General features: G+C 40.5%; 1 protein-coding gene across 1 annotated transcript in view; it reads left to right on the top strand.

Annotated features, from left to right (window-relative positions):
- Positions 1-24,637, top strand: part of LOC126092254 (uncharacterized) — a 353,514-nt gene that overhangs the window by 246,894 nt on the left and 81,983 nt on the right. Inside the window, exons 8-9 of the mRNA XM_049907766.1 lie at positions 12,919-12,987; positions 18,366-18,437. Coding sequence (XP_049763723.1) covers positions 12,919-12,987; positions 18,366-18,437 — 141 coding nt within the window. The remainder of the gene's footprint in view (positions 1-12,918; positions 12,988-18,365; positions 18,438-24,637) is intronic.

Here is a 24,637-nt window from a genome sequence, read left to right as displayed (position 1 = left end):
CGTCACAATCCTGATAGTAAGATAATTAATAGAAGGTATGCATAACTCTTTTTATTTTATTTATTTTTTATTTTTGTGCAATCCCAGTTCACCTGTATATATTTGTGAGCAACTCATTTAGTGCCTTTTACCATAATTTTGCACTGTTCTGATAGTGACCCTTAATACATTTATAAGTAAAAGCAACTTCTTGTGGCAACATTAGTGAGAAACAGAGTTTGCCCTGTTGGAATGATAAGACTCACACCTTAGGCACTAATTCTTCAAAGGGAACATGTGCTGGTCATTTCTGGTCATTTTCTTACTTTCACACTTACTTATAGAGCCTTATATACACTTACGATAATACCTATATGAAGCGACCCTGCCTGTCACAAATCTTGGTCATCTGAGACAGTCCTAAGCTGAGACTTATTTTGACACAGAACTGTTTCAAATGAATAGAATGTGAAACTTTATTCTTACAATTTGTGTTCATTTTGTATAAGAGATGAAACAAAGAAATGTGAAAAAAATGGTAAACATGGCTCCAAAATTCATATGTTTGTAATTATGAGTACTTGTTCATCTATGCTACTGAGAGACACATCTTTTCTACTGAAGCTCTTTACTTTCCATACTTTGAGAGGTGGTAGCATGCGCCAAAACAAGGAAAAATGATCTAGTAAAAATGAGCTTTAAAGTGCTTATCTTAAGAGCTATGAGCACATGCTCATACTTGCCACGATTTGGAACGTGGAATGTAAGGAGTCTGTACAAGGCAGGAGCTGCAATCAGTGTGGTCAAGGAAATTCAGAGGTACAAACTAGACCTAGTTGCACTGCAAGAAATCTGGTGGGACGATGCTGGGTGCATTGATGTTGAAAACTGTACAATTCTGTATGGAGCCTGTGAACGAGGTCATCTGTTAGGCACTGGTTTCTGCGTCAGTAAAACATTGGCCACTAATGTTTCAGAATTCGTTTTAGTCAACCCAAGAATATCTGTTCTAACACTGGAAGTAAAGCATATTAAGGCGACTTTTGTGAACTGTCATGCTCCCACGGAGGAGAGCGAATGTGAAGTGAAAGACGAGTTCTATGCACAGCTAGAGGCAGTGATGGACGCTATACCAAATGGACACCTGAGGATCCTCCTTGGTGATATGAATGCCAAGGTTGGGAAAGAAGAAATATTCCAAGACACAACAGGTAGGCACAGTCTACACAACCTAAGCAATGACAATGGAGTTAGGTTCATCAGCTTTGCTACATCATTAGGGTTGTTCATCTCCAGCACAAACTTCCAGCGGAAAAACATACATAAAGGAACCTGGGTATCACCAGATGGGAGAACTGTAAATCAAATAGACCATGTTGCCATTGATCTCAGAGCCAAGAGATGGGTGTTAGACGTTAAGAGAGCGTGGGGTGCCGAAGGTGGGAGTGATCATTTCCTGGTCAGAGGCCATTTAAACATACAGTGTAAAGGAAGAATGGGGCCTAAGTTAAAAAGAGTGGAAAGGTACCATGTGGAGAAACTAAAAGATGAGGAAATGAAGACCAGATACCAGTTGCAACTTAGTAACCACTTTGAAGCACTCAGTGAAGTGGACACGAATCAGGACCTCGAACTTATGTGGGGAAACATCCAGAGCTCAGTTAGGGATACAGCAAAGGAAACACTCATGGGAAACCCAGTGGGCAAGAAGGTCTTGTTTGGAAAGGAATGTGCAGATGCCCTGGAAAGGAGAAAGGAAGCCAGGAACAAATGGCTGAAGGGGACAAATCTGGCACAGGCCAAAGCAGAATTTGAGGAGGTCCAAAAGACTACACAAGCAATTCTGAGAAGAGCAAAGAGGAAATACATAAGGAATATCATCACTGAAGCAGAAACAGACTTCAGAGGACAAAAGATGAGGGAAATGTTTCTGAGGGTGAAGTACCTCTGCAAAGGTCACCTGGCCAAGCAGAAATTTGTCAAAGACTCCCATGATAAGATCCTGACGAACGATAGGGATATAGCTGAGAGATGGAAAGAGTACTTTCGACAGCTGCTAAATTGTGATGAACCCGAACTGCAGTTTGATTTCCAGTACCCAATTACAGCTGATGCAGACTATCCCCCACCTACCCTGGATGAGATAAAAACCAGAATCAGACACCTTAAACAGAATAAGAGTCCAAGTCAAGATGGAATACAGGCTGAAATGATCCTGGCAGGAGGAGAGAAACTTGCAGAAAAAATACACCGACTGATACAGGCAATATGGACCAAAGAAGAACTACCAGGAGAATGGAAAACAGCTCTGATTTGTCCAATACATAAGAAGGACGACAAACTGAAATGTGACAACTATCGAGGAATCGCCCTGCTTAACGTCTGCTATAAGATCCTGTCCAATTGCCTCATACATAGAATTCAGCCAGTGGCAGAATCGGTGATTGGGGAGTACCAGGGAGGTTTCCGACCAGGACGGGCAACAGTAGATCACATCTTCAGTCTCCGGCAGCTCACTGAGAAACTGGGTGAATATGGTAAAGATTTGCATATTTTATTCGTTGATTTTAAGAAGGCCTATGATTGCATACATCGCAAGAGCCTGCTCAACTGTTTAAGGGAGTTTGGCATAGTAGAGAAACTCATCAATCTGATAAAGATCTGTCTGAATGAAACACATGCAAAGGTGAAGATGTGAAATCGCGTAACTGAGGAATCTGAAATTGTGACAGGACTCAGGCAAGGAGATGGGTTGTCCCCTATCCTGTTCAACTTTGCCCTCGAGAAGATCGTACGCGAGACCTTCCAAGAGAACGAAGGGATTGAAATCGAAGGAAAGAGACTGGCATACTTAGCCTATGCAGACGACATCTGTTTACTCTCTAGGTCGGAAGAGGAGTTGGAGCAAATGACCAAAGCACTAAAGGAGGCTGCCAGCAAATTTGGGCTAAACATAAACGAAGCTAAGACAGAGTACCTCGTTATGACACGTGGTCATTGTCAGACTGCTGATCATCTACAATCACTGCAGGTTGGGGACCATTCCTACAAGAGAGTGCAAGAATTCAAATACCTAGGGGCACTTTTCACTGAGAACTCGTCATGTGAAGCAGAGATCAATGCCACAATACAAGCAGGAAACCAATCTTACCACAGCCTAGCACAACTGCTTCGGTCCAAATCTCTCTCCAGACAGTTCAACATTCGACTGTACAAAACCCTGATCCAGCCTGTTGTTCTATATGGCTGTGAGACATGGAGTATCCGGAAACAGGACTTCCATAAGCTCCTTGTCTTTGAGAGAAAAGTGCTTCGGAAGATCTTTGGTCCGGTTCTGGATGCAGATACAGGAGAATGGAGGATCAGATACAACCAAGAGCTTGAGGAACTATACCAGCAGCCCAATATAGCAGGAGCTGTCAAAGCCAAACGAATGCAGTGGGCCGGCCATGTGGCCTGGATGGAGGATCACAGATGGCCTCGGAAGCTCCTGGATTTCACACCTACAGGAAAGAGACCGCCAGGGAGACCCAAGAAGTGTTGGAGGGATGGACTCCATGAATATTTAAAACAAATGTCAATAGATGTGGACGACTGGCGGATAGCAGCAATGGACAGAATACAGTGGAGGAGGAAACTTGTAGATGCGTGCAGTCCACTGGGCCTGATCACGTAGTAGTAGTAGTAGTGAAGCATGTAATCTACCCCTCCCTCACATCATTTCTTGATTGACTGTCATTGGCTTTACGGTTAACATTTTAAATAAGCTTCGAGAGGAGTAAGATTTACAATAAACTTTTTCTATATCTTCTTTTCTTGTTCTTGGCTCCAGTTCTTCACATCTAGGGGCTGATTCTTAAAGCTGAAATTTTTGACATTATAGATTCTCATGGTTCCAATTGGCGTAATAAATTTGAACTCTTTTTTGTTTTACTCAAAATTGTATTCTCTCGCATTTTTCTATATCACACTGTCTTTATAATTTCTACATCAACAAAGCCAAAAATTACATTGTTCTTCTCAAAAATAAAACACATCTGATCACCTCAGAGACATGCCCACTACTGCTTCACTCAGCAGTACTAACAATATTCCAAAGGGTTCACAAATTTTCTTGACAAATGAATTTCTATTAACTTATGTTATCATTTTATAAATTAATATGGAAATTAACATAATAAATAGTGCCAAATTGCGTAAATAACAATAGAAATTTTAAGCATGCCAAATATTCTGTAATTTCAAATATTTCTAGAAGAAAAAAATTTCAATTGTACATTCAGAGCTAGTACATATTGATCATAATAAAGAAAATAAAGTACCTTCTTTTTACAGATTTTAGCTTGAGTTATAACACATCATGTATGAAATCACATGAAATTCTTTTTAAAAAACAGCAGAGATATTGTTAACCTATTCAAAATTTAAAAAATTGCTTTTGGTATCGATTACTTCTGTTGAAGAAAGGTAATGGTAGAGAAGGGTGTCTCTTTACAATATCCACCTCATAAAATTTGGAAACAATGTGTTTGCAATAAACTGTGACTTACTATAAAGTTTGCCAAATGGTGTACAAAATGATGCCAAAAGATGGAATGCAGATGTATAGAGGTATCTGATGCATAACATTACAGAAAACATAAGAAGGATATCTACCATACATAGTCATAAATTATATGTATATCAGGATATGGTATTCAGATTTTCAGAACTGTGGAACGTACAAGACTGGAATAGAACGGAGAACCAATAGAGGTACTCAAGGTACCCTCCACCACACACCGTCAGGTGGCTTGCGGAGTACGGATGTAGATGTAGATGTAGATTCTGTCACAAGACAACTGATACAAAGTCAAAACTACAACATTACAACACTAAACTATAGAAATAAATTGAGAGACAAGATAAATCACTAGAATTACAAATTGCAAGTTTACATCCATAAAGTCACACCTTCAAAATCTTCACAAGAGAAGAGAAAAAAATTCAGAGCCTAAGTATACAATGAATTACCAGACTTGAAAAACTCATGACAGGTACAGACCAGGAGAATATATTCAATTATGAGAAGGAATATAACACAAAATCAATCAGCCACATAAACCAGAGTACACAAGAATATGTTGACTCATGAAGTGACAAAATAATGAAAAAAATATTAGGGCCTAAGCTTACGATGTGGGGACCGACCCATGAATCCAAACCACACCAGGTACAGGCCAGCAAAAATGTTTTGACACAACAAAATGAAAAAGTTTATAATCATACCACTGAGTTCAATCATATGTAATGAGTAATTATAGGGATCATCTAGCATCAATCAATAGTTGCACACTCTCCTTGAGCACACACACACAGTCGTGGTGACCAGGTGTACCCAAAACAGAGTTACGCATTAGTTTGCCCACTACTCAAGTTCCAATGAGATAAAACATTGCAGTACTCAGGATAAATGCAGGTAAACAGAGTCATAAATAGATTTGAATGATGACATAATTGAATAGCTTGAGGACCAAAATCAGTGTATGAAATCAGACATGTGTACATCTTGTTATACTGTCTGTACTAGTAGATGTCTTCCACACTATTTTCTAATTGTTTATACAAACTAAACTCTGTACATACAGGCCTACAAGTTTCATTTACAACTGATAAAAAATACATACTGATTTAAAGTTACAAAATGTATTGGGAAGTTAATACCCCTACTTGAAAAAAACATACATTTATGTGGCTTAACATTGTCCATACTGGTCTTGCTTAACAATTAACAAATCTCAGTCACAACACTGATGTAGTTGACAGGAGCTTGAGTACATTACCCAGCATCTACGATCTCTTGTAAGTTGACTGGTCCAGCAGGGCGCAGCCATAAAGCAGTGTGGGAGTGGATCTACCTACATCTCTGCTCCCTCAGTAGATTTCTCATCACACAGTCCAATGTTTAAGCTACTTCCTGCCTAGCATTCACATTGAATCCTGAAACATTGTTTTGTGTACTAAATATACTGGTTAATACCTTCCTTATATCACACGGCATATGCTCTCCCTAATTATTTTCCAAAGTATTTATGTCAGATAGGATTAAAAAGTGCTCACATATGGAGCTTTAATAAAAAGAGATAAATGCAATAAAAAATGAAATAATAACATGACACACACACAGATATACTAAGATACTATTCCCGATTATTACATTACAGTATATGAGGATTCACTACTAGATACTTAATGGCATTGTCCCATATCTAAATTATACAAGGATCTACTCATTTAGTATCATGCTGTATATGTATCCACTTCAAAAGCTCAAATCTATTACAAAACATAATTATACAGTTGTATGAATTTACAACATGGTATAGCACAGATTTAAACTCAATCAATAGATAAGACAAAACTTTAGAAATCACAAGATCTTACATACTACATTCCTGACAAACAAAACACATTTATATAGTCCTATAAATCTATGAACATAGTGTATATTTTCTTCCAGACTAGGGATCATTATGCATCCATGTTCAAAGGTCTTGTCCTCTATAATACAAGTTAACAGTACTGGGCATTTTATAAACTTCCTTTGCTTACCAGTAGCTCCTCTTATCTTATGGCCATTTCCACAAAATTCTTACTATACCTAATCTTGTCTCTAAATTGTTCAGATATATCACAAATTAGGCCACCCATATCAATCAAACAGTTCCCTTCCCACTGATCAGTCTTAATCTTAATGTAAGGACACCCAAAATCTAAATCATCTTCTCTGTTGTCAGACACTTCATGCAAAAGATCACTTTCAATTTCATCAAATGCTACATCCACACTGTTTTTACAGGGTTTTATCAACTTTACTAGTATCATAGTGTTGCTTTGGTTACTCATGCTGTCAGGTAAAGATTGAACACAGTGAGCAGATTCCATGGCACATCTAACATCACTTGTTACAGAAGGAACACAAAACACATTGCTGTAAAAATCCTGCTCAGATCTTCTTTCACTTCATTCCACCAATTTGAATACAAAATTTTGACTAACCACAACTAACATATTCCAGAATGCACATTTGTCTATGTTACCATCAATCTGGTCCCAAACAAAATTCAAAAAGTTTTCACCTTTATTCTCTAGGGTCACAGACAACTCATCTTTACTGTTTCGATCATTACTCCACAAGACTTTAATAAAAAACTGTTTTTGTGGACTTGTATTCCTCACTCTCACTTACAATATCACATACATCACTTATCTTACCTGTATTGTCAACATCATTCACAAATAACTGTGAAACTTCATTATCCTTAAACTTCACAAATACCTGATACTCATCATCATCATCATCACATTATATTCTTCCAAAATTACTTCATCAATGATATCACTAACAACAAAAGTCTCACCTCCATCAAAGTCACTTACCTCACCTACTTTCATTTTCAATAAGCCACCAGTCTCAGACTTACCAACCTCAGTTATTTCACAGCTCTCATTGGCATCTACATCAAAGGTAGTTCAGATCCAATATAGTCATCACCTGATTTACATACACCAATAATACTGTTTTATGACCACGAGAAGAAATCATTAGTACATTCTACACTCCTGGAAATTGAAATAAGAACACCGTGAATTCATTGTCCCAGGAAGGGGAAACTTTATTGACACATTCCTGGTGTCAGATACATCACATGATCACACTGACAGAACCACAGGCACATAGACACAGGCAACAGAGCATGCACAATGTCGGCACTAGTACAGTGTATATCCACCTTTCGCAGCAATGCAGGCTGCTATTCTCCCATGGAGACGATCGTAGAGATGCTGGATGTAGTCCTGTGGAACGGCTTGCCATGCCATTTCCACCTGGTGCCTCAGTTGGACCAGCGTTCGTGCTGGACGTGCAGACCGCGTGAGACGACGCTTCATCCAGTCCCAAACATGCTCAATGGGGGACAGATCCGGAGATCTTGCTGGCCAGGGTAGTTGACTTACACCTTCTAGAGCACGTTGGGTGGCACGGGATACATGCGGACGTGCATTGTCCTGTTGGAACAGCAAGTTCCCTTGCCGGTCTAGGAATGGTAGAACGATGGGTTCGATGACGGTTTGGATGTACCATGCACTATTCAGTGTCCCCTCAACGATCACCAGTGGTGTACGGCCAGTGTAGGAGATCGCTCCCCACACCATGATGCCGGGTGTTGGCCCTGTGTGCCTCGGTCGTATGCAGTCCTGATTGTGGCGCTCACCTGCACGGCGCCAAACACGCATACGACCATCATTGGCACCAAGGCAGAAGCGACTCTCATCACTGAAGATGACACATCTCCATTCGTCCCTCCATTCACGCCTGTCGCGATACCACTGGAGGCGGGCTGCATGATGTTGTGGCGTGAGCGGAAGACGGCCTAACGGTGTTCGGGACCGTAGCCCAGCTTCATGGAGACGGTTGCGAATGGTCCTCACCGATACCCCAGGAGCAACAGTGTCTCTAATTTGCTGGGAAGTGGCGGTGCGGTCCCCTATGGCACTGCGTAGGATCCTACGGTCTTGGCGTGCATCCATGCGTCGCTGCGGTCTGGTCTCAGGTCGACGAGCACGTGCACCTTCCGCCGACCACTGGCGACAACATCGATGTACTGTGGAGACCTCATGCCCCACGTGTTGAGCAATTCGGCGGTACGTCCACCCGGCCTCCCGCATGCCCACTATACGCCCTCGCTCAAAGTCCGTCAACTGCAAATACGGTTCACGTCCACGCTGTCGCGGCATGCTACCAGTGTTAAAGACTGCGATGGAGCTCCGTATGCCACGGCAAACTGGCTGACACTGACGGCGGCGGTGCACAAATGCTGCGCAGCTAGCGCCATTCGACGGCCAACACCGCGGTTCCTGGTGTGTCCGCTGTGCCGTGCGTGTGCTCATTGCTTGTACAGCCCTCTCGCAGTGTCTGGAGCAAGTATGGTGGGTCTGACACACCGGTGTCAATGTGTTCTTTTTTCCATTTCCAGGAGTGTATATTAAAATTTTCACTTCTCTCACATTCTGGTTTGTGATCAGCACCTACATCACCATAATTAAACATAGTATCCCAAAACTTTTGATCAAACCATAAATGAGAAATATGATACTCCGTCTGTTCAGTTTCAGATATATGGGCCATATCATGAACACTGTGAGTGTAACTTGTGGTTTCTATGCTTGTTGTGTTTCCTCACCCCAAAAATGTGGACCTTCATTGATGCAAACTGCCATTTTCCAAGTAGTTATTTCTATGATAGTTTCTTTTACTAAAATGCCCATGGTTATCTCCAATACACCTATCCTGCTGATGTTCAAAATTTCTCTCTCCATTGACACTTTGATCCTGATAGAAGTTACCATTACCTGTGTTTCTTTAATTATTCCCATTGTGATTTCTATCATTTAAATTATTATGGTACATACTTCTTTCTACTGCCCTATCGACCCTGTCAACAAATTGTAAAAATTGTTCAAGACAATCATCAGGTCCATGCACCAAATCCCACTGCAACCTTTCAGGTAACCTCCTTTTAAGTGCATCAATCAATGACATTTCATCAAATACTTTGTCACGGTGTGTTAATTTTTAAAGTAGATTCTTACAAAACACTTTCAAGGCACCATCCCTATTCCTATAATTAGGACCATTCAGAAATTCACTTTTAATTCTCCACTGTTCAGCTTCTGACCAAAATTTATTTAAAAAACTTCTATTAAAAAATTTTTCTCAAAACTTGATTATGAGAAGGAAGGTTGCTACTCACCATATAGTGGATATGCTGAGTCTCAGATAGGCACAACAAAAAGAGTCTCACAATTAAAGTGTTCAGCCATTAAGGCTATGCCCCATGGAAGAGCCACCTTTTGAATTCAAAGGAGTGAGGGAATAGAATATATGCAGGATAATAAATAACCTAAAGAATGAGTGCTTATCAGATTGGGATAGTTTGTGTAGTGTTTTGATTAAGAAACAAAGAATTAGTTAAAATAAGTGCTGATTTGATTGACTATAATGTTAGAGAACACATCTTTCCAAATGCACTGAAGTGCAACACATGTGAAACAGTGCATAAAAGAGGGTCCACAGAAGAGATTTCAAATTTTAGGCCCATATTATTAATGCCTAACTACAGTAACATATCTGAAATTTTATTGCTGAAACAACTTTGTGATTATTTCCCAAAAAAAAAGATATTATCAGAAAAACAGCATAGCTTCAAAGAAGATCACAACACATACAGAGTTTCTTCATCAAGTGTATGGTGTCCTTGATTAAGGAATGCAAACAGCAGGCTTATTTTTAGACCTCACTGAAGCCTTCGATTCTGTAAATCTGGAGTAAACTTGAGGCATACAAAATAAATGCCACCTCCCTGCAACTTATAACTACATATCTAATTAACAGCAAGCAGTGAACAAATCTGACTTACAGAATTAATAATCACATCGTGTGAAACAGTCACAAGGTCTACCCCAGGGTTGAGTTCTGGAGCCTTTCCTTTTCCTAGTTTATATAAATGGTCTAGAGCCACCTTTGACAACCAATTGATAGACTATGTAGGTAATATTGCACTGCTATTTGTTGCCACACCAAGCAGAATCATGAGTTAAAGTTTGTTGCAGGTGAGGGACTGGGTCAAATAATTACATCTTTTCAGGATCAAGGTTTGAAAGTTAATATCAATAAATCCCAATTACGATTTTTTAAACTTGCAAATTCACATCAAACCACTGTCAATAGTACAAGCATAACTGAAGCAACAGACACAGATGAATGTAGGTTTCTAGGTATTAATCTAAATGAAAATATACAATGAGTAAATCATATCAATTTTATATGCAATAAAATCAGTAGTTCACTGCAGCTAATTAGCCAGTTACCAAAAGTAGCTTCTGATCAGACATTAAAAACAATTTACTGTGAGACAATTTTTGTGTGAGGCTGTGCTGCTGACATACATATGAGCAGAATATCAAGCGTGCACGAAAGAGCTGTCAGGATCATCCATAGCCTCAGGTACAAAGACTCCTGTAGGGAAATCTTTGTACATCATAAATAAGCTACAGTTTGCTCATTTTATCTTTACAAATTAATTATATTCTTTGTGACACACCAAAACCAAGCAGCCAAGTGTGCTGATATACATGTCTAAAATACAAGAAAGCAAGTCTGCTTCTATCAACAAAGAACTAAACTAAAATCGACAGACCATAGCCCATGCATTAACGAGCAGACAGGATATAACAAACTGCCAAGCTGTTATAGGTTTCACCATGGAAACTTGCTCTAAGTGAAACTGAAATCATTCCAGATTAATTGCTTATACTCTTAGAATGAATATTAATATCAAACTAAACTGAAATCTTTGTATATTTTGTTCTGTGAAAATCTTAATATTTGTAATAATTATTACACAATAGTAAGTTTTCTGACATTATTAAACACACTAATATTTATATTAAGTTCATGTAATCCTATATAAATATATAAAAAGTACCTACTCTCTGTTTGTACAAAACTAGTAAAATATTACTGTGGTGTTTGCAAAGGCCATCAGTTGGTGGCTCCATGCATAAAATACAAAAAAATTGAAAAAAAAAAAAATTTGTGCATCCTTTATGATCTGTTCAGCATATTTTAGTCTTCGCCTTCCACGACTACTTTTCCTCTCTACTTCAACATCAAGTTTAATATGCCTGGGAGCTGTACTAGATTTTGCACTAGTGTGTCTCATCTTCCGGTAAAGGTCTTCCATAGACTTCTTTACTCCTCTCTTTTTTTTAGTGCTTCATTTCTTGTTTTGTCTGTCCACTTAATTTTTAATATTATTTAAGAGTATCACATTTCAAATGCTTTTAGCTTATCTTTCTTCTGATTTCCAGAATTACAAGTTTCACTTACATACAGTTCTGTGCTCCAGGTGCACAATTACAGCAATTTGTCTTTGCAAGTTGTTCTTCATTTGCGTATAAATATCTGACATCAGTAGAGGTCCTCTATTGAAGAAGTCGCTTTTCACCTATGTCCATCTACTTTTGATAACTGATTTTCTTTGTTCATCTCATCTAATGTTATTTCCAAGGTAAGCAAAATATTTCACTTCATCTATTACTATGTCATTCCCAATTTTGATATTAAACAAGTATTTGCTTTTCTTCCTTCACCACATCAACACCTTTGTTTTGCTTTGTTTATTCTTAAGTTATATTCTACAGTAAATATTTCTTCAATTACAAAATTACTTCAGAAAATGGCTACAATGGTGAGCAAATTAACCAAAAAACCTTTGAAATAAAAACTGTGTACATCATCCTAAATACAGATATTGGCCTACAGCTTAGTGCAATGTGGGGATTCAGCAGTCATGAGGTTGAAATGGGTACAGCAAACATATAGGCAACATATGTCCATATATGGCAATAGAGTAGCAGCAATGGCATCATAACCTTCAGGACATACAAGAAGCCCAGCCACAGTCAATGGGAAAGGAGTATTTGACATTTTTAACTTGATGTAGCTGAAAACCTGAGAACATTTTTTGAATACCACCCCTCTGAGAGTCTGCATTCATACATTTTGCATTTTTTAAAATCTCTATATGATCCTGAATGAAATAGGGTGAGGTGTGCCAAATATATTGCCTTGCTAAGCTGCCAAAATATCTGCAGCTGGCACTGTTTAAATATTAAGCTTGCTTCAGGAGATAAACAGCAGCTATTTAAGCATGACTTTATTTCACATTTTAATTCATGGAATTACTACGTATCACTCAAGCTCCATGTTTGAGTGTTCAAGATCACAATTTCCAGAGGTCCATTTCTCCCAAGGTTTAGTGCATAAAATCAGATATATATAATCTTTTATAACTCATTTAGTACACTTGTAGGTTAACTAATCACTTATTGTTCCAGGAAGATCAGAATGATGATGTCATCACAGAGAAGAATGAAACTCAAAACAGAACTGTTGACTGTGCTATTGTAAGTTATTATTTTATTTTTCTCTTTCTTTTGCACTTTAATGAAAGTCTTTAGATTTTGTCAATATTCACTCACATCTGAGGGGAGGTGGACTGAAAAAGTAGAAATGCAGAAACACAGAGGAAATTAAATGAAAACACACATGTAACTTTTGTGACTGTATCTGTATTTATTTAGCACCTATTACATTGTGGGGATCGAGATGTTTCGTACGGTAATCTCAAACCCAACATTAAGTATTAGCTCGTCTATAATGAATTAACTTTGTTTTGATCATGTCGGTACAAACACATCTGCTCGAATACAGAGTTCGGAGCACACTGAGATCAACAGTTTTCAAAGAAGTTTGTTGTCAAAGATGAGGCGGTCGACTCTTGCAGTCGATAACAGAGCCTCCGCTGGTAGTGCGTAGCATGGTAATGATGATGAGAGGCGTGTGTGCACCCGGCCGGCCGATGGCGCAGGTGCGCGTGACCGATCATGTCATGGCAGGTGCTAGTGCGAGGCACGATCGGACCATTTCTCGATGTCTTGGCAGGCACGACCAGCAGAGGGAAGGAGGCAAAGTAGGCATCCACAGGTTGACCGTGCCATGCTGCTGATGGCACAGTGGAAGCAGAAGGTGGTGGCGTGTCGGTGGGAGAACATCGTCGTGCCGAGGCCGTGAGCCGCAGTGGGGTTGTGATCCAATCAAAGACACAGAGTGCGTTGAAGATGCAATGCAATATATTGCCAAAGTATTTGCCGGCAAGTGCCGTGGTAATTGCAATGTGTCCAGTAACAGCTTTTTATTGGCCGTATGACATAAAGGAGCAAGCATGCTGTGGCTTAACAGGTTGCGTAAGAGATGTTGGATGAGCAACACTCACGGTAATGACGGAGTTATAGAGGCACTTGATGTCACAGAAGGGGAGAAAACAGCAAGCTGCACATGACTGACCTTGGCGGTGGATGACTTCGGTGTAGATGGAAGTGTCACCTCAGAGTCCATGGTTGGTGATTTTTTACAGCGGTAGATGGCAGGATGTTCCAAGCAGAGGTGACAGTGTCGGTGATTTGACGTGCGAAACAGCCGTGATTGAAGGTTGGGGGGCTTGGGTGTGAGCCCTGTGCATGAGGCATGGTGACAGTGAGAGGTGGTGGAAGGCAGACGTGGTCGGTATAACCATGGGCGGAGCAGGAAGGCGATGAGACGTAATGTGAACGTGAAGAAGTACTGGTCCATGGCGGAGAGGTGACACAGTTCGATGGAACTGGAGCTGCATGTGTGCTGTCACTGTCAGCGCTGCAGTTGAGCCGTAAGGCTGCAACCTGCTCATGCAAAACTGCTGCACAGTCGTGTGTCGGGGCGGAAAAATGCTCACTCGTCGGAGCAGAAACGGCAGATGTGTTGGTTGTACATTGCCAAGGTAGTGAAGAGGGCAGCAAAGCAAGCAGCACTGGAATGTAGCTGGTTATGCCATGGTACAGAAACAAAGTGTCTGGAACTACCAAGGAAAGGTGGCAGCGGCGTAAATAGGTTGCTTGTATCACATCAGTAATGTAGAATTTCCACTTGAGGCGGTGTGATGATAACAGTTGTGACATCTGGGACATAGATCCATGTAGCGTGATTGTCAGAGTATTAGTTGTAGCTGGTAGTAACGGCAAAGGATCGTCAGCAGTCGGAGGCGGAACAATGACAGGAGCATCTCGTTGCATGTCGTGCTCGGTCGGTGTCAGCTGCAGCATGTGTAACTGATCTTGTACCAACAAGTTGTAAGTCACAATTTGCTCACGTAGCTGTTGCAGCTGTTCAGGCAAAAATGTATGTTGTGAAGCAGTCTTCTGTGTATCACTGAGTAAGATGAGATTGAAATCAGAATCTGTCTCTATCAAAGGGTATCGTGGGGTACAAGACAAGGTCGGCGGCACAGTATTGACGTAACAGTTTGAGTAGAAGAGATCGTGTGCGCGATCGCGAATGCGAAACTCAGTATTCGGCGGCGGCAGAGTGAGAACAGGTTCACTGCTGTATGAAGCATTGATACGGCTGAAATCGTCTTCTAGAGGGTGAACAAATTGCAGGCGCGATCGACTAGTGAACGGCCGAGCGGTAAGCTTACATAGTGCCGGCGAGTTGTTGACAAGATGCGGGTGCGGTAGCCATGGCGATATCGCATGTCATGCAGCTGTTTGTTTTGACTGGGTTGAGGTCAGTGAGCCAGCAGGTGGGGGCGTGACGTCGCTGTCGGTAGCGGTTGGGCAGAGTCGGTGCGGCTCAGGTGCTGTGTAGAGGGAGGCGTGGCACGTCCAGTGTTGCACTGAGAAACAGCTGGCATTTTCATCAGTGTAATTGGTACATTGTCATTGATTTTTAGGATGTCCTTGATGAAATTGTTCCTGTGAATTCGACCAGGCATACAATTAAGCTGTAGTTCGGAGTTCGTGTGAACTGGGATTTGCAACATAGTCCCTGTTTGTTGCAGTCCATTGTTTGGTATGATTGTCTGGTATCGAAGCACTGCACAAAGTCAATTCATTACACAAAAGCAAGTCAAAATAGTCCAAATTAATTGGCGAAGGAGCACTGCACTGTCCAGAAGTAAAATTACCAACGAGTTGAGCGGGTTTCGACGGATGACGTGTGCACTTCGGTCGCATTGTCGATGTGTGAGAAGGTGACGAAAGTTAGCAAAAACCATGATTCACACAAGAGTCAGGAATTTACACACTAGTTACACTTCCTGCAGACTGCATCCAGCAGCGCAATGCGAAGTCAATGGAGATAGAAATCCGACAAAGGGTTGCTGCATTGTCTGTCTATGGCGATGTTCCAGTACACATTTCTGACATCGTAAGTGGTGTTCGTGAGTGTCGGGGCACCAGTGTGGAGATTGAGATGTTACATATGCTAACATCAAACTCAACATTAAGTATTTGCTCATTTATAATGAATTTATTTTGATCATGTTGGTACAAACACATCCACCTGAATACAGAGTTCGGAGCACACTGAGATCAACAGTTTTCAAAGAAGTTCGTTCTCAAAGATGAGGTGGTCGACTCTTGCAGTCGATAACTGCCACAACACCAAGTGGATTTAATCTGAGTCGACATACTAGTGTTTTAAAGTACACAAACTTCATTACATTGGTTAGTTCTACAATATAGGTTCTAACCAAAACACAATAATTGCACATCATCTTTTGTCTCATGCCATACTCTGTTATTTCCTAATGCAAAAGCCTAGAACTACCATAACAACTATGTGTGACTCACAAATTATCATTACTGAAAATATGTTGTCATGGAGAATGTCTGAGGCACAGTCTAAAAAAATGTTCCTCAAAATTTTGTAGTCTGTCAGTTCTCTTCCAGAAAGTGATTCCTACAGTTTCTCTGTAGGAATCTAATTGGTTTAATTTCTTGCCACTTTCATCTTTACAAAGAGAAATATTTTATGTCTCTTTAAACTTTTATTACTGCAAGCCAAATTTCTAGCAAAAATAGAAATTCATTTCCTCAAACAGAAAGTCTAGCAGGCTTGTAAAACTTTTCAAATTGTATGCTAGTAAAGAAATTTAATTGTGTTTTCTATGGCTTAAAGATGCATATTTTTGTAGAAAATTATTTTTGTAAATATTTTATGTCCCTGCATCAAAACTATCTACTTTATTCATAATTACCCTTTCTAAGTGAATGGTGATAATAGCTGACTGAAAATTTATCTGCCAATGCAGGAAAACGGACTTACACTTGATTTATTATATGCTGATGTGGATACAGAGCTATAAAATCTGCCCACTATACATGAAGTACTTCCTCAAGATCTTTACAGAAAACCTCTGGTCTTTTGACTCTAATTGCATCATTTGTATTCATTGAACAACACCAAAACATCACTAAATAAACAGTTTAAGGCATTGATTAACTCTTTCCCTCACTCATATAAGCCAATTTGCATTGTTTCTTTCCTGCCTGTAAACTGAAAAAAGATGGAGAAATAACATGCAGCATCTTAATGAGAGCCCATGTGAATTTTGCAAAAACTGTTTCATACATACACATACTCTATAGATGAATAGGTTACACAATACTTCTGATACAAAAATCATTCAGTTTATGTAAAAAACAAAGATAGAGGTTCAGTAGTGTGTGTGTGTGTGTGTGTGTGTTTACACGGCTGACAGCTATTATGGATTGTGTGTAATTGTGATGACTTAGCACCTTAATTACAGAGTTAAAGGAAGCTACTAAGAAATTAGAGAATGTGACATTTTACAGACTGATGTTCCAAAAAAATTGGAAAGGTACTACTGTTTGTATTTTGATAATAATATGCTATTAAAATATTTTGTAGATTGTAGTGTTTTGTTTCCTGAGAATGTAGTAAACCTGTCTATGAATTATTTTGTCATCACAATTTATTGAGATAGCTTATGCTGAGAGATGACAAAAACTGTTCTTTCTGCATGTGTCAGCTTAAAGGGTAAGAATATTAATAAACCAAGTGAAGTCACAGGGTTCAAGGGTGTTGTGGTTTTTAATCAGGAGATGTCACAAGATGATAATAATGCACACTTAGCTAATGCTATTATTTAATGGCCATCTCCTTTCATTTTTTTTAATTGTGCCAGGAGAAAATTATTATAGACTGATGAAATTTTCAGTAATTTTGTGATGTTATCTGTATTTGGTGGCTTTATTCTTACCCTTAGAACACAAAAACTGTGGGTACAGTGTTAGCTGCTAAGGATTTTTTTTTAGTTTTTTGTCGAAAATATTAGGAATTATTTTCTTTCCCCCCTTCAGCAACTGCTAATAATTTCTGTAAAGAAGAGCTTGACACAAGAGATAATGTGAAATCAAAAATTGCAAGTGATATCCAGAGTGAAAGTGGGAAAAAAAAATAAGGTGGAAGTTTACAATTACCAGTAGTCACGAATTTACTTATCATGTCAATTGCAGTAAGAAGGAAAGTGAAAAGCTGAAGATGAGAAATGATTACAATAAAAGTGAATACTTCAAAAGTAGGCCTAAGTACTGCTGCGAATTTAGAAAGTAATTTTATGAAACACCAATATGTTAACCTAAATTGGGCTTCTAATTTCAAAATTTTCTGTGGGAGGATCCACCCCATATTTGCCATACAACTATGGACAGCCTCTTCTCAAGGTTGGCAGCTACATATTTACACTGTTTCATGTATTATTTAGTTACTCACAAATACATTTTCATAGCCTTATTTTATTCTTCTAATAGAATCGTTGTTTTGTTGTTTGGCAGTACTTGCAGGGAGGCTCTCCACATTTTAATGAATTTGGTGACATTATGATGTAACTGTAAATCTAAAAGTTAAATATTATCTTTAATCTAATGACAGTATTATTTTACAGGTTCTGAATGAAGAAGTTGGCATACGTCAGTTACATTGTGAAGTTAACCGGACAGACATATCATGCATAATGGTAAGAGATGGTCATATCATTTGTGACTAACCGAAATTATAGTCACAAATTTGTTCCACTTTGTAACATAAAACCTCAAAAACCTCATTATCAGATCACAAAAACTACTAATACCTTTCATTGATTCAGTAACTTTTATTCAACTTCCAGAAGTACAAAACTCTTTACAAATTTTATTGCATATGCATGTTTGTTAAAAAATTGTTTTAATATGGAGTAATTCTTCAGAATCAGAAATTTATTGTTCCATTGTGTACGTAGGGCTACATAAATTGTTAGTTTAATGTACAGGAGCCTTATCACAATAAAAAAAATGTTACTGAGAAACATAAAATGTGTCAAGAAGTTACAAAAATCATTACAAATTTATTTCACTATTCTACAAGGAAATCTTCATCATCATTTAAAAATCCTGTGAGCCAATAATGATATTTTAGCATTTGGGTGGTGTGTAGTTTTATCTTTGTAAACATAGTTCCACACTGTGAAAGTTTTCACTTTTACTTTATTATAAGTTTTCATAGCCACATACTGCGCAATCTAGGAGTAGAGTTTTACTCCATGAGATAGTAACATGAAATTCTACACTCCTGGAAATGGAAAAAAGAACACATTGACACCGGTGTGTCAGACCCACCATACTTGCTCCGGACACTCCGAGAGGGCTGTACAAGCAATGATCACACGCACGGCACAGTGGACACACCAGGAACCGCGGTGTTGGCCATCGAATGGTGTTAGCTGCGCAGCATTTGTGCACCGCCGCCGTCAGTGTCAGCCAGTTTGCCGTGGCATACGGAGCTCCATCGCAGTCTTTAACACTGGTAGCATGCCGCGACAGCGTCGACGTGAACCGTATGTGCAGTTGACGGACTTTGAGCGAGGGCGTATAGTGGGCATGCGGGAGGCCGGGTGGACGTACCGCCGAATTGCTCAACACGTGGGGCGTGAGGTCTCCACAGTACATCGATGTTGTCGCCAGTGGTCGGCAGAAGGTGCACGTGCCCGTCGACCTGGGACCGGACCGCAGCGACGCACGGATGCACGCCAAGACCGTAGGATCCTACGCAGTGCCGTAGGGGACCGCACCGCCACTTCCCAGCAAATTAGGGACACTGTTGCTCCTGGGGTATCGGCGAGGACCATTCGCAACCGTCTCCATGAAGCTGGGCTATGGTCCCGCACACCGTTAGGCCGTCTTCCGCTCACGCCCCAACATCGTGCAGCCCACCTCCAGTGGTGTCGCGACAGGCGTGAATGGAGGGACGAATGGAGACGTGTCGTCTTCAGCGATGAGAGTCGCTTCTGCCTTGGTGCCAATGATGGTCGTATGCGTGTTTGGCGCCGTGCAGGTGAGCGTCACAATCAGGACTGCATACGACCGAGGCACACAGGGCTAAACCCGGCATCATGGTGTGGGGAGCGATCTCCTACACTGGCCGTACACCACTGGTGATCGTCGAGGGGACACTGAATAGTGCACATCCAAACCGTCATCGAACCCATCGTTCTACCATTCCTAGACCGGCAAGGGAACTTGCTGTTCCAACAGGACAATGCACGTCCACATGTATCCCGTGCCACCCAACGTGCTCTAGAAGGTGTAAGTCAACTACCCTGGCCAGCAAGATCTCCGGATCTGTCCCCCATTGAGCATGTTTGGGACTGGATGAAGCGTCGTCTCACGCGGTCTGCACGTCCAGCACGAACGCTGGTCCAACTGAGGCACCAGGTGGAAATGGCATGGCAAGCCGTTCCACAGGACTACATCCAGCATCTCTACGATCGTCTCCATGGGAGAATAGCAGCCTGCATTGCTGCGAAAGGTGGATATACACTGTACTAGTGCCGACATTGTGCATGCTCTGTTGCCTGTGTCTATGTGCCTGTGGTTCTGTCAGTGTGATCATGTGATGTATCTGACCCCAGGAATGTGTCAATAAAGTTTCCCCTTCCTGGGACAATGAATTCACGGTGTTCTTATTTCAATTTCCAGGAGTGTATTTTTTTCATATATCATAGATATGTTCAAAATGGTTTTCTATAAATCATTCTGGATTAGTATGGATAAAGATAAATGTAAATACATGGAATAGTTAAAATTTTTAAACCCCTGATTAATGGTTGTCATGAATCTCTGGTTTTAATATTACACATATTTCTAATAATAGTTTTTGAAGTAATAATATCCTCTTTACACTACTTGCATTCCCTAAAAAGTTTATCCCATATCTTACAACAGAGATCAAAATAGCTGTGGTAACCAACTTTACAAGAGTCCATGTCACATGAACAGAATTATTTGTTATGAAGAATGCTGGACAGTTTAGATTGTTTGTCAAGTAAGTTATATGATAAGACCAGAATAATTTTTTTCAAAAATATCCCCAGGAATTTGAGAGAATCTGCTTCCCTAAATTACTGATTTTTACTTGTTATTTTAAAGTTGCATGATTTTGATTGTTTAGTTTTAAACTCTGTTAGTTGTTTTTTTTTCATGTTTAATTTTAATCCACATACATCAAACCAATGCTCTAAACTGTTTGGGGAATTAGTTCTGAGGTCTCACTTTCAACGAGTACAGATGATCATCTGTTCATAAAACTGAGTGGGACGTTATATATTTAGAGATAAATAACTTACGTAAAAAAAAAACAGTATTGGACCTAAAATGAAACCTTGTGGGACCCCTAGTGAAATAATTTTCCATTCTGAGAAACAATTTCCTGTATCTGATGTTACAGCTTTCTTTGCTTTCTATCTAAATAATTTCAAAGCAGTTCTGTTTGTTCCATAACTTTCTAATTGATGTATCAGTAGAGAGTGGTTTGCACTGCCAAAAATATTTGAAGATAGCACAAAATTCCTGTGACAATTTGGGATTTGTCCAGAGATAAACAAATTTTCTCATCAAATTTGTTGATGGCACATGTATTACTCCTTCTTTTCTGGAAGAGTTGTAATATCTATGAAGTGTGCTGCAATTCTGCACTCCTGGAGAAGAAATATGGGTAGGTGTGTGGTTGTAAGAAAAGCAGTAAAGTGATCTAAGATGCAGGTGACTATATTTGTTTATGATTTCAGTCACTAATGTAGGTGCTGTGTATGATTTAGCCCACAATGGAAGTTTGTGGGACAAAAAATAGTATTTTTCTGCACTGCAACTGTCATTTGAAATAGAAGAATGTTTCCTGTGTCCAAGTGGGCAGGCCAGGATTTTGAGAGGTATGCTAGCAAAGAGCTGAGAGTTAACAGGCTGTTGCTTGGAAAAGCTCATTTTGTCATAATTGTATGCCTTCCTTTCTTAAGACCTGCTGCTGTGGATTGAACCATACACAGTGTCCACCCCCCACCCCCACTCCCAACTGTCTGATAGTTATCTGACTCTGTCAGATAATGCAAAATAACAAAATAACACACCTGCATAACAGCCCACTGACGTGCAATAGAACATATCGGTACTATCTGTCTCACAATGTCTTTTACAACAACCAAATTGCTTAGCTAACTTTTGAAACAAATCTGTGATGAGAAACTCTTTAGGACCAAAATACAAACATTCAGCAGTGAGTCTCAAAGATAGTAAATGAAATTAGTCATGAAAGAGTAAAAGATTCATGAGAAAAAAATAGCTACAAATTCTGTGGACGCTGAATAAAGACATGTAACATGATGCTGATAATCTGAAAAAGTGTGACTGGTCATTTACACCAAAGAATCTAAGATGCAGCACTGAAACATCCAGTGTCTAGATGTAATACATTTAACATTGGTACAGGAGTCTCTCACACTCTTCTATAATGATCGTTGCCACAAAACAATTATCCATGGAATAGTTTTTTGAAGTGGTGATAGATGTGGAAAACATCATGAAACAGTAAATGGTGAACTAAATAAAACTGGTGTCTTTATGACAATGTTCAATTCACCTATTTTCATTAAGGCAGGATACATCCATCTTTAAATGAGACCAAAATCAAAGAATGGAAAGAACTGCTGCCTGCTTCACGTCTGCTGTGCAGCGAGCTACCTTAATTTAAGTATTAACTGTATTTTTCTTACTTGTCACTTCTTCTTCCGTGTGAATTTGCTTTTAGGAAGCTTTAATTTTTGAGTGCTAGTAATAGTGTTCCATAGATTTTGTGTTTGTTTTGAATACAGTCAGAGAGAGTCCCTGTAGTCAACCATAGTGCCAGTAGTGCTAGTGTTTGTTTTCAATATAGTCCAGAGACAGGTAGTGCTATTTTCATTGTTTTCTACAAGAAGTGGCTAGCAACCACAGTTTAGTGAATAAGCAGCCGCCTTTAGTGAATTTGCAGTCTAGTTAAAGGTTGATTAACTCTCTTCAGTAAAGTGATTCCTTAGGATGGATAGGATGTGTGACTGCTGTGTACGGACGCAGGAGGAGCTGGCCACTGTTCGCGAACAGCTGAGCGTGTTGATGGCCGCGGTCAGCCGTCTTCAGGCTGCTGCCTCGGAGTGTAGCGGCAGTGGGGAGTCTGGTGCGTCGCAAGGTACACCCCAGGTGTTACATGCTTCACCCACTGTCCCTGCTGTCGAGACATCTTCGCGGGTACCGGGCGCGGTTGGGCCACCCTCTCCCCAAGGGGAGTGGCGGGTTCAGCGGCGTTCGCGGCGCACGAGGCGGAGGGTCAATGTGGAGGCTAGCTGTGTGGCATCGCCTGCTCTGCCTGTGAGTGGACATGTGGCTGCTCCTTCAGCAATGTCCGAGCAAGCACACGGGGGGAGGGGTTTATTAGTTATTGGGAGCTCCAACGTTAGGCGGGTGATGGAGCCCCTTAGGGAAATAGCGGGAAGGTCGGGGAAGAAGGCCAGTGTTCACTCTGTCTGCTTGCCGGGGGGTCTCATCCGAGATGTGGAGGAGGCCCTACCGGCGGCGATAGAGAGCACTGGGTGCACCCGACTGCAAATTGTTGCTCATGTTGGCACCAATGACTCCTGCCGTCTGGGTTCAGAGGTCATCCTCAGTTCCTAAAGGCGGTTGGTGGAATTGGTGCAGGCGGAAAGCCTTGTTGCGGGGTGGAATCAGAGCTAACTATTTGTAGTATCGTTCCCAGAACCGATCACGGTCCTCTGGTTTGGAGCCGAGTGGAAGGCTTAAACCAGAGGCTCAGACTATTCTGCGGAGATCGGGGTGCAAATTTCTCGACCTCCGCTATCGGGTGGAGAAATGTAGGGTCCCCCTGAATAGGTCAGGCATGCACTACACGCCAGAAGCGGCTACAAGGGTAGCGGAGTATGTGTGGAGTGCACATGGGGGTTTTTTAGGTTAGAGAATCCCCTCCTTAGGCCCGACAAGACGCCTCCTGAGACGCGGCAAGGTAGGAGTAGGCAAAATGCAACAGGGAATAACATATTAATGTGCTAATAGTAAACTGCAGGAGCGTCTATAGAAAGGTCCCAGAACTGCTCTCATTAATAAACGATCACAATGCCCATATAGTACTAGGGACAGAAAGTTGGCTGAAACCAGACGTAAACAGTAATGAAATCCTAAACTCAGATTGGAATGTATACCGCAGAGACAGGCTGAACAGTGAAGGAGGAGGCGTGTTTATAGTGATAAGAAGTGCAATAGTATAGAAGGATAGAAGGAAATTGACGGAGATCCGAAATGTGAAATGATTTGGGTGAAGGTCACGGTTAAAGCAGGCTCAGACATGGTAATTGGATGTCTCTATAGGCCCACTGGCTCAGCAGCTGTTGTGGCTGAGCACCTGAAGGATAATTTGGAAAATATTTCGAGTAGATTTCCCCACCATGTTATAGTTCTGGGTGGAGATTTTAATTTGCCGGATATAGACTGGGAGACACAAACGTTCATAACGGGTGGCAGGGACAAAGAATCCAGTGAAATTTTTTTAAGTGCTTTATCTGAAAACTACCTTGAGCAGTTAAACAGAGAACCGACTTGTGGTGATAACATATTGGACCTTCTGGTGACAAAGAGACCCGAACTATTTGAAACAGTTAGCGCAGAACAGGGAATCAGTGATCATAAAGTGGTTACGGCATCGATGATTTCAGCCGTAAATAGGAATATTAAAAAGGGTAGGACGATTTTTCTGTTTAGAAAAAGTGACAAAAAGCAGATTTCAGAGTACCTGTTGGCTCAACACAAAAGTTTTGTCTCAAGTACAGATAGTGTTGAGGATCAGTGGACAAAGTTCAAAACCGTC

This window comes from Schistocerca cancellata, chromosome 7, assembly GCF_023864275.1.
Source record: "Schistocerca cancellata isolate TAMUIC-IGC-003103 chromosome 7, iqSchCanc2.1, whole genome shotgun sequence".
Lineage (NCBI taxonomy): Eukaryota > Metazoa > Arthropoda > Insecta > Orthoptera > Acrididae > Schistocerca > Schistocerca cancellata.
Note: the sequence above shows the minus strand (reverse complement) of the source record. Positions and strands in the feature narration are given on the sequence as shown.